This window comes from Haliotis asinina, chromosome 1, assembly GCF_037392515.1.
Source record: "Haliotis asinina isolate JCU_RB_2024 chromosome 1, JCU_Hal_asi_v2, whole genome shotgun sequence".
Taxonomy (NCBI): Eukaryota; Metazoa; Mollusca; class Gastropoda; order Lepetellida; family Haliotidae; genus Haliotis; species Haliotis asinina.
The window spans coordinates 36,049,777-36,061,874 of NC_090280.1; the positions used below are offsets into that span (position 1 = coordinate 36,049,777).

At 41.6% G+C, this 12,098-nt stretch overlaps 1 protein-coding gene across 1 annotated transcript in view; it reads right to left on the minus strand.

The window, feature by feature from the left end:
• Window positions 1–12,098, minus strand: part of LOC137290876 (cystathionine beta-synthase-like) — a 43,132-nt gene that overhangs the window by 3,898 nt on the left and 27,136 nt on the right. The window contains exons 7-14 of the mRNA XM_067822046.1: window positions 11,104–11,173; window positions 9,909–10,000; window positions 8,342–8,467; window positions 7,948–8,032; window positions 7,241–7,352; window positions 6,632–6,712; window positions 3,006–3,140; window positions 713–821 (exon numbers count right to left, since the gene is read on the minus strand). Of these exons, the coding sequence (XP_067678147.1) occupies window positions 713–821; window positions 3,006–3,140; window positions 6,632–6,712; window positions 7,241–7,352; window positions 7,948–8,032; window positions 8,342–8,467; window positions 9,909–10,000; window positions 11,104–11,173 (810 nt within the window). The remainder of the gene's footprint in view (window positions 1–712; window positions 822–3,005; window positions 3,141–6,631; window positions 6,713–7,240; window positions 7,353–7,947; window positions 8,033–8,341; window positions 8,468–9,908; window positions 10,001–11,103; window positions 11,174–12,098) is intronic.

A 12,098-nucleotide genomic window follows, 5' to 3' on the forward strand; every position in this document is an offset into this window, starting at 1 on the left:
TTTTGAAGTAGGTGACATTCGGTGCGGAGCTGGGGGTTGATGTGTTCCGCTTCCTGTGCTTGGCAAATGTGCCGGACAAGCTGGCCACAACTTGTGTTTTATTGTAGCTGAGAGGCCAGACTGTGCTCATGTGTACATGGAATGGCTGTTGATAGCCTGGATATTTTTTAAAAAAATACAAGGTTACTCTAGAAGTCTATGGGAAAACATTTGGTGTTGTGTAACCTAGAAATGACTTCTAGCTACAGTAACCTCCCTTTAGAAACGACTTCTAGCTACAGTAAGCTCCTTTAAGAAACCACTACTAGCTACCATAACCTCCCCTATATTAAACATTACTTCTATACCTTCATACAACAGCAACCTCTCCTTAAACATGACTCCTAAAACCTCAATATAACAATAACAAAACAGTAACCTCCCTTTACTACTGACATAACGGCTGGAAGAGTCACCTCCCTTCTGTCAATTCACTTGTTATGAGATGTTTTGTTAATTGATATCAACCAAATACAACAGATACATGTATATTCTTGTGGGCGAACATTGAAGATTCCAACAATATCTCAGTGACGAACACCAGAAAACAGCTTCACAGATTGTACCCTTGTGGGAAATCAAACTTAGGTCTTCCATGTGATGAGCGAACACTTAAACCTAAGGATCCTTGAACATCTCTATATACTTGAATATGGTTAGAAATTCTTCCTACCTGTTTAAACTGTTTGTACATGACCTTTGACACAGGGTCACTTGACTTTGCTTTGTTCTTTACCACCTGAGCCATCATGTTGCCAACGGTTACCATTCCCAAGATGCATCTGAAATACAGAGACCATCATCTCATTTTATATCTATGATGATATAAACTTCAATGGTAATATGGATGAGTAAAATTGTATGTATAGGTTGGTCCCTTTATGGTGATATGGATCTCAACAGTGATATACCCCTGAAGGTCTGGGTTAGAATACTGGCCTTCAGTAACCCATGCTTGTCATAAGAGGCGACTAATGGTTTCAGGTGGTCACATTCTCTGACTTGGCCACCACATGTCATCTGTTCCCAATTGCGCAGATCGATGCTCATGCAACTGATTGATCATGGTCCAGACTTGATTATTTACAGACCGTGGCTATATAGCTGGAATATTGCTGAGTGAGGCATAAAACAAACTCACTCACTCAACAGTGACAAGGACATAGGATTCTATATCACCAGCAGAGGGTGCAAATCTATTAACACCACATGGGTGATAAACACGCTTAAAACAAAAATGCATAATTGTGAACAAATATATCAGCACTTAGCACTAGATGTGAATGTTATTTAAAGGTCACATGCAACATAAAACACAACTTTGCACATTCTGGTGCCTTTCGGTATGCACTTACCGAAACAAATCATAAAAAATACCAATTCAGCCTATAAAGTTTTAAAAAACGCGATGAAAAAAAAGCTCGTGAAAGCGGAGTTCAAACGTTTCACGAAATTCCCCCCAGCGCTGGGGGGAAAACTGGTTTCAACAGCTGTGCTGCGCTGCGTCCATAACGCATGCGCAGTGAATAGGTTCGCGGAGCTTGAAACAGTATGCATGCTGAGGCCGTGAGCAGTAGTCTAATCTTGGTTGTGTACACAAACAAGCAAATAATCTACTTGTTACGTAAAAAAACTTGTTGATTGTGGTAAGCAGTCTCTGCCCAGGGAAAGCTCAGTGTCTGGCTTATTCACACCTTTATGTCTGTCTGCCTGTCTGCTAAAGACAACATGCAATACACAGCTTCAATCATTGACCATGTGCAATTTGAGCTTAACACCTATCAGACTATACAACATAAAGAAACTAAGCTGATTTATGACTCGTGCACCCGAGTCCCGTGTCTGCCACATTATGTAATTAGGCACGTGTGATACACATGACATGTTTTTATGTCTGTGGAGTGCAAACAATCTACATTTATTTTTTTCGGATGACTGGATCTGATGGAAACTGGTGCAAACCCTTGACAGTTTCAAGTCCTGCTTTGTACTTGGACGAATGACAGATTCCAGCCACGCAGTAGTTTACCATCCCTACTGACATGAGTTTTGATTGGATCGAGCGCAAACTCAGAGTACATGTATTTTCCAAATCCAACATCTGCAAACCCAACATTCTTCATGGATAACGACTTCTTTTAGTGTATATGATTTTGTTTGACAACAGTATATGAATCCATACTGAAATGATGCATGAAGTACACAAAAAGAAGTTGTTATCCATAAAGAATCTTACTCTCTGGTGACTGGCTATACTTCTAAAATGCCCATCAAACAGATCATCTTTCTGTACACACAATGAACCCTCAGCACATCAGCAAATGAAACAGCCAATCGGAAGCTGTCGTTACACTTGAGTGCATATCCACCCGCTATGACTGGGTTTCGGTCTCCCGAGAGCTTCGTTTCGGGGGAAGTAAGCCCAAGTACAAAATATTGCACTTTTGAATCGCGATTGTACGCTTATATCTTTGTTTATTTGGTTTTTTTTAAAGCAGTAATGTATATTATATGTCATGAATAAGTGATAAATGTGTTTTAATTATGTTTGATTTTTTGGTTGCATGTGACATTTAACTTCTGAGATTAGCCTTGAGGCAGAGAAACACAGATTCGACCATGTGTACATTTGCAAACGACTTTGCTCATGTTGGATGTACAAGGCTAAATATTTATACTGAGAGACAAAGTAATTGCAAAGGGTATGTACATATTGTCATTTAAACAATATTGAAGATCTGTACCATGTCACCGTCATATGTCCATCATTAAAGAACATTATGACCTTTCATACAATAAATATTTCCATTAGAACAAAATGAAATTATCTTATCTAAGTCAATTTATCCAACACTGGCATGTGTCCATGAAGTCATGACAATGAAAAACAATCTGCTGAAATAATACACAAACCACACCCTAATAGTATTAATAAACGTATTCTCTGCCCCTCCTCCCTCACTCACCCTGCCTCATCCACAACAGGGACCTGGTCAAAGCCCTCTCGGTTCAGCAGCTCCAAGGTCTCCTGGATCGTCACACTCGGTGTCACTGTTAGGGGGGCCTGCAGGTTGAGGGAGCTGACCTTTAAACTCCACCACCTGCAAGGTCAAGGTCAAAGTGTTTAATTGGGGAGCTCCTTATTCCACAAACAGAAAATGCTGACTGCAGCATCCGGAATAAGTGAATTTAGTTTTATGTCACTTTTAGCAACATTATTGCCATAGCACAGCTGGGTACGTGAGCGTTTTTCTTTCTTCATATTTTTCATGTTTACAAATTTACAGTTTGGTCACCAGAAATTGGCAAAACATACTGAGCCCACATGCGGAACTGAACTGAGCATGCTTTAACCTCTAGGCAACCCCACCGTCCCTCAGCATCGTGGCGATTACATCATGAATACTGCTGATGCTGACTAATCAAACACACAAATCAGACATACTGTCATACATTGCCAATTCAAATGACTAAATAGACTTATCATTGCTTTCGGCAGTAGATTTCTTTACTGTCCAAATTGATCATATTATGCACTTAAACTTCTGACAAGAATACACATTTCTTGTGTTCTCCTTTTTTACAAGCCATTCTTAAACAAAATTCCCCTTGTGCTCAAAGTGAGATTTGTAGTAAATCTTATACAATGCATGCACAACTTTGATTCCTTCACCTTCCACCACTTCCCATGCACATGACCTTTTCATCCAATGTTGCCCTGTCACTTAGCATCTCACCTTGACCTCTTACTTCTGACCTAACCTGTGGCTAACCACAAAGCACTGTCGGGTGTTTCTAATAAAGCAAATTATAAACTTATGAACAAAGCCTTGATGACCACTACTGTCTTCTGCCAGTTAGTTCTACTCTACAAAACACACACATATAAGGAAAACCATTGTGTTGGAAAAGATAATTATGAGGAAAAGAAGAGAGGGCCCTGGTAAAAGTCAGTATCGAGGAAGGTGCACATAGTTTCAGTACAGTACCCAGACACATCAACTACCCTAGCTTTATATACAAACTCAAATATGGTGCTCAAACCTGCTGAGCTTGTGTTGGAGGTTTTTCAAATCCTTACAAAAATCAAAATCTAGAGCCTGAATTTGGTGAGATGGTAAGATGGAATGTCCTCAACACGTTTCCAGCAATATGATAGTGGTCTGTAAATAATCATATCTGGAGCAGGCAATCCTGTGATCAACAACATGAGCACTGATCTACGCAATTGGCAATCGATGACACGTGTTAACAAAGTCGGCGGTCCTGACCAGCCGATCCTTGTAGTTGCCTCTTATAACAAGCATAGGTTACTGAAGGTCAGTCTAACCCCGATCTTCATGGATTTGTGGACAAGCAGCCTGGTTTTTAATTGGTTGTATCTTGTTACAAATTTGAAAGACTTTGATTTTCTGGGTACATCTGTCTACAACTGTGTGCTATACTTGAAACCTATGGCCCTTCTTGTGTTACAAATGTTTCCTCTAAATAATTCCACAACAACCAAATATCCCCCTACAACATGTGCAATCAGTGGCTGACATGCAAGTGTGGAGTGAACAGAAAGAAAACACAAACGTCAAGTCAAACTCAGTGAAGATAAGCTGATAGCAAACACGTTTGGGTGTACACAATGAGTGAGGTGATATGGGGATGCCTGCCATGATAAAGCTTATTGTACTTACTGCATGAGTGTATGTGACTGCATGTATTAGTTAGTTGCAGGCTATGAGCAAATGCTTTAACCACTAGACTACCCCACCACCCCTCTGCTTGTGTTGGTCCAGAAACATCCTGCTATATTGTGCCACACATTGTCCCACATGGATACTCAATCACAGTATCACGATCAGTCTTTGCATGACAAGTGAACACTTTAATCACTTGGCTACTCCTCTGCCCATATTTTAGCCTTTCAAAAGAGAGCTAGAGCCAGGGCAGCAACAGGTACCATCTTTTATGAACTTGTGGTGTGGTTTAGCCTGGGCAGCAACAGGTACCATCTTTTACCAACTTGTGGTGTGGTTTAGCCTGGGCAGCAACAGGTACCATCTTCTACCAACTTGTGGTTTGGTTTAGCCTGGGCAGCAACAGGTACCATCTTTTACCAACATGTGGTGTGGTTTAGCCTGGGCAGCAACAGGTACCATCTTTTACCAACTTGTGGTGTGGTTTAGCCAGGGCAGCAACAGGTACCATCTTTTACCAACTTGTGGTGTGGTTTAGCCTGGGCAGCAACACTTATCATCCTTTACCAACTTGTGGTGTGGTTTAGCCAGGGCAGTAACAGGTACCATCTTTTACAAACTTGTAAAAGTGAGTGAGTGGGTGTCATGGGTTTCATGCTGACTGAGCTGTATTGTAGCCATTTGACAACGTCACATGGAGATCATGTGGTGAGATGACAGTGAGTGAGTGAGTGAATAAGGTTTTACACCGTTTGTAGGAATTTTCTTGCAATATCATGGTGGGTACACCAGAACAGGCTTCACACAATGTAATAATGTGGTTATTTAAACCCAGCCCTTCAGTGTAAAGAAACACTTTAACCCAGTAAGCTACCCCAAACCCATGTGGTGAGATGAGCTAACGCTTGGTCCACTATACTAGTGTACTGTAAATGAGGAACAGACCGAAGCGTATACCTGTAGCTGCTGCTGAAACAGAGCAGGGATGTCTGTTAAATAACTTCACCAAAATACATCACTAAAATACTCAGAATCTATTCTACACATCAAAAGTTAAAACTCACTAGTGTAAAGACACTTAATTCAGTCAACTGTCATTAACTAGATTTTGCAAAATATTCCACCCTGTTTGAAGGTACTGTTTATTAACTGATGCATTGTAAAACAAATTATAACTTCGAAAAGATTATTGTCATGAGTTCAATAAATGATGACACTAAGTGAACATTAGCGAATTCTTAACAAAACTTTACATCAAAAAGCACCTGTTCACATGCATATTTGCACATGCTTTTCAGCAATATGATGAATGATCCTCATGCAAATTCATCTGCATAAGGTTCATAGTTGCTTACCCTAAGTCAGTGGAGAAATTCGTCTTCAATGTAAACATATATATATACACAAATGTAACATACAGTGAGTGATTTAAGTGAGTTTAAACTTTTGATGGGTTGTACAAAAAGCCTTGTCAAGAAAAATGAGGACTGTGACAAAGACAAGTTGTGAGTGTCATCCATTGACTAATGTACAAAAAAAAGCAAAATAATCCTTTGTGTTTCCATAAATGTTCTTTGGTTTCAGATTCTAAACAAAAGCAATTCAAGAATTCAACATTACTTTCACTGTTGTGTTCTGAATCAATTTTTGAATCAAAATATGATTGTAAAACTTCTTTAATTTGTTGAAGTGGAAGTTCTTCCAAAATGAAAAAAACAACAACAACAAAACCTGCAGTCTATTTGCACTTGTTGATTCAAATCCTAAGTTATATGAAAAAGTATTGTTTCTGAACTCAGTAGTCCCCCGCCCTACAGCAAATGAGTCAAGACAGAAAGGGTTCAGTTTGGAACACGATGCATTGGAAGCGAGAAAACATGCCGTTGTTGGCCGGGAACACTCACCACTCCTTGGAGGGCTCCACCTGGTGGTCTAGTTCCAGGAAGTCGCGCTGGCTCATCCAGTCGTCACTCAGATACTTTGACCTATTGAGACAAAAAGCACCTGTCACTCTGAAGCATACTCTTTCTCATTTTGGCTATTTTTTGTTTTGCACCATTCAATATTCCAGCTATATGCTGGCAGTCAGTAAATAACTATGTCTGTACACAGACAATTCAGTAATGTACATCATGAACATTGTTCTACTGAATTCTACTGAGTCAGGCCAGTCAGTTGCGTCTTACGACAAACATGTGTTGGTGATGACCATTTCCAACACCAATAGCTGAAACATTACAAGGCAGTGACTTTAGCTAGAACCTTAAGTAAACATGGTGCATGCACATCCACAGCATCCATAGCTGCTGTGATAAAGAGTGCATCACTAAATCCTGGGGTAAACATGGGTGGACACTCCTAAAAAGCTCTCACCCCTGCCCCATGCAGGCACAAACTCTTTACGCTAACTGAATCAGACACATACAGACAGAAACAGACACAGAGAAACATGTGTACACACTGGCATACTGACATACAGGCATGTATGCATGCACTCATGAAGCAAGCCTTACATGTAGTTCCTGATTGAGTCAGGGAGGATGACCACACATCTCTGACCTTCCTTCAGGCCGAAGTCTTGGATGGCCTTGACGGCACAGGCCATTGCTGACCCTGAACTGCCCCCTGTAAGTTCAAGGTCACATACTTAACAAGTGAGTGAGTGAGTTTAGTTATATGCTATACTCAGCAATATCCTAGTTATGGAACAGTGGTCTGTAAATAATCGTGTCTGGATCAGAAAATTCAATGATCAACAGCATGAGCACTGAGCGAAGCAACTGGGAACCGATGACATGTGTCAACCAAGTCAGCAAGCCTGACCACCCGATCCTATTAGCTGCCACTTGTGACAAACATAGGTTGCCGAAGATCAGTTCTAACACGGATCTTTACAGGTCACTTTCCAAGAGTTGGTCAAGAGTACCACTGTCTTGTCTGTGCTGTGCTTGGAGATTAATCAGATCTCCCTGATCATCAAATAATGTAATTGTGCCAGTTTCACTCATAATGTATGGCTATGAGGGTCATGATGGGAAGCATGTACAATGTGAATGCCTATCCCCCAACCCCCATAAAATAAATAAACAAAAATAAAAGCATGATAGATAAAATGATAAACTAAATAAAAAATATAAAAACAATAAAATAAAGTGCACAGGAGGTGATCCCCTGCATGTCATGAACAAAACTTTCACAAACCCCTCCACCATCAACTCACCACAAAGTAGTCCCTCCTCACGGATCATCCTCCGTGCCATGATAAAGGAGTCCTTATCCACGGACTTGTACCACTTGTCTACAAACTGAAACAATTCAACACCACTGACAACCAGGTACAAACAACCCATGGACACAGCACACGATCAAATTGAAGGATACACAGGGAAGGATGCATAAATTACACATGGATAATTCAGATATACACACATAAAAAGTCAAAACAATGAGTGAAAGGTATGCATAACTTTCTCAGAGTACAAGTTGGAGTTCGTTTACATGCATGAACCAACCCATATATGAATAACATGAAGGTGAGTAATCAATATTTTAATGGAATTGGAAATGTTTAAGTGAAGAGATACTTTAAAGACTTGTAACTTGTTTGTACCCACCTTCCTCTCGCAGACTGTTGGCAGGAAGTCATAGCCAATGCCCTCTACCTCGTAGAACGTTTTGTCCGTTTTGTTCAGCTCCTCTGGCTCAGCGATGATGGAGCCCTCAGGATCCACACCAATGATCTGAGTAAAATGCAAGCCACTTCAAATACTGAACGCAACCATAAACAGCATTATCACTATCCTCTGCCATGGCTGATACCATGAATCAGAAGGAAATATTAGCTCTTACTCTACGGCAGGTCATACAACAGCTTCATAATAGGCCTAATGAAGAGACAGGAGTCTCTATAGGCACTGTCTGCCCTTAACCCTGAAATGCGCTAAGGGGCCACAACCAGAAAAAGATATGAGTCCTGATCAGAATGTGTAAGCCGCTATATTTTAGCCACAATATAAGCAATTTCCAGCAAACACACAATGTGACTCAGTTGGGGTACCTCTCCAGAGGTGATCAGAATCTGTATGCCCTATATTTCAGCTACAGTATAAGTACTTCCCAACAAATAAAAATGTTGGGGGCACCTCTCTCTAATCTTCCTGGCCACACCTGTCAGTGTGCCCCCTCTTCCACAACCCAGCACTCACTCACTCACACACTCTCACCTTGCAGTTGGGGCACCTTTCTTTAATCTTCCTGGCTACACCTGTCAGTGTGCCCCCTGTCCAACAACCCAGCACTCACTCACTCACACACTCACCTTGCAGTTGGGGCACCTCTCTTTAATCTTCCTGGCTACACCTGTCAGTGTGCCCCCTCTTCCACAACCCAGCACTCACTCACTCACACACTCACCTTGCAGTTGGGGCACCTCTCTTTAATCTTCCTGGCTACACCTGTCAGTGTGCCCCCTGTCCAACAACCCAGCACTCACTCACTCACACACTCACCTTGCAGTTGGGGCACCTCTCTTTAATCTTCCTGGCTACACCTGTCAGTGTGCCCCCTCTTCCACAACCCAGCACTCACTCACTCACACACTCTCACCTTGCAGTTGGGGCACCTCTCTTTAATCTTCCTTGCTACACCTGTCAGTGTGCCCCCTGTCCAACAACCCAGCACTCACTCACACACTCTCACCTTGCAGTTGGGGCACCTCTCTTTAATCTTCCTGGCTACACCTGTCAGTGTGCCCCCTGTCCAACAACCCAGCACTCACTCACTCACACACTCTCACCTTGCAGTTGGGGCACCTCTCTTTAATCTTCCTGGCTACACCTGTCAGTGTGCCCCCTCTTCCACAACCCAGCACTCACTCACTCACACACTCTCACCTTGCAGTTGGGGCACCTCTCTTTAATCTTCCTGGCTACACCTGTCAGTGTGCCCCCTGTCCAACAACCCAGCACTCACTCACTCACACACTCTCACCTTGCAGTTGGGGCACCTTTCTTTAATCTTCCTGGCTACACCTGTCAGTGTGCCCCCTGTCCAACAACCCAGCACTCACTCACTCACACACTCACCTTGCAGTTGGGGCACCTCTCTTTAATCTTCCTGGCTACACCTGTCATTGTGCCCCCTCTTCCACAACCCAGCACTCACTCACTCACACACTCTCACCTTGCAGTTGGGGCACCTCTCTTTAATCTTCCTGGCTACACCTGTCAGTGTGCCCCCTGTCCCAGCTCCAAGCACCAGCATGTCCAGCTTGTCTGACACAAGATAGAAGGGTCTTAATATTTCCAGTCAGTCTGACAGTTACAACGATATAATTGGTTCAGTAGGTCTTAGTTCTCAATATCACTAAAAAAAGATCTTATTACCAAAAATACAGAATCAAGAGTCACATATTACACACATTTACAACATAAACACCCAAAGACTCAAAGATTGTGGCATAAATGCACAAAGATTCACATGTTGTGGAATATATGCCCCAAGATTCTTATATTGTAGTGAGTGCATGTGAGAGAAAGTGAGTGTCATCAACATTTCAATTCAGATGATATGTGAGTGTTTGAAATCAACTGAAAAATATCATCAAAGATCAACTTTAAAATGTGTTCCCTAGCAGGAATGGAAGTGCATCTATCAGGTGACTGAGCGGATGCTCTACCTCATGGCCACCAAGCCGACACTGATACAGGAGCATAATAATCCACAATGCATAATATGTTTACAAGTATACTAGAGCACTGCTCCTCAGTTATGGTTGGGAAAGAAAGTTTTCAACCATCCGGTGGAGAGAAGTAAGACCTCAAGTGCTACGTGCTCTTGGTCTTGCTTCTCCCCAACCTCCAGTTTCGGGTCGTACTTTCCTCGCCATAACCTTGGAACCCATCACAGTGACTTCACACTTAGTGTGTGAACTGTATATTTGTTTTTGTTCACTCCTGCCCTCACTAACATTCCAACAAATATGACATGTAAACATTCAAATCTGTGCTAGACAGTTCAGTCTTTTCCCAATTTGTCTGTCAAGGATACATAAGTTTGAATTTTTGATAACACCTCACCAAATGTCTGGGCTGTGAGGTCAAAACGCAGATCTTGTCATGTCTTATACTGTTCTATCAAAAATTCCTAGTTAAGATTATTTCCTGAAATTTAATGAGTATCTGCTTCCTGATTTAATGAGTATCTGCTTCTCTACAGCTCCTGATAAAAACCATGAAACTGTAATACAATGAAACGTGTCAACCAAGCCACCGAGTGTGACCACACCATCCTGAACACAAGACATGCATATGTTGATGAAGGTCAGTTCTAACCCAGATTGTCACAGAATCATGCAAATTCAATGAATTCATCTCACCATCACATGACTGAAGGATTTCCTCAGCAGTTCCATCATAGTGGGCAAGAGGGTTGCTAGCATTGCGGTACTGCAACACAGCAACAGTATTTTACTAAATGACAGCAAAAGACAGTTTGGGCAGTATTTCACCTTCTACAAACACGGAAATACTGGTGAGGCCAAGAAATCCATTATGAGGTTTGCACTGGAAACAGTATCATCTTGATAAGTGTGAATATAGTGTATGGTACTGAACTGTAAAATTTGATTATGATTTTAATAGGGTATCAAAACAACACTGGTTTATCCAAATGCCTGTCCTGACACAAGATTAATTCTTTGTGGTTCAACACTGCACTCTGCAATATTCCAGCTATATGGCAAAGGTCTGTAAATATTCGAGTCTGGACCAGTGATCAACAGCATGAGCATAATCTATTCAATTGGGATAACATGTGTCCACCATGTCAGCGATCAAAGGCAACCCAATCCCGTTAGTCGCCTCTTATGACTAGCATGGGATACAAAAATTCTAACCCCGATCTTCATGAGCCAATTGAGAATTGTAAAATGGGCATTGAACCTAGCTTTTCAAGTGTGACCAGTGAATGCTTTCACCACAGGGCTACCCCTACCCTTCCCAAGCAGGTACAGCAATAAATATGATATGATGATTTTGGAGTGATAAATTATCCCCTAGATCCTTGTACCTATTCCTGCAATATCATGAATGAAACGGGCTTCAAAATTAATTCTTCAAGTGTGATGAGTGAACACTTTCACCACTGGACTGACCCTACCCCAACCCTTCCCAACCCCCAGGGTATATATAGTATTACATACTGTATGATGATTTTGGAGTGATAAATTATCCCTTAGCTCCTTGTTTCTATTCCTGCATTATCATGAGTAAAATGGGCTTTGAACCTAGTTCTTTAAGCATTCACTACCCGGCTACCTGGTATTCAATAGTGGAAGATGATTTCAGAGCAATAAATGATCCCCTAGAACCT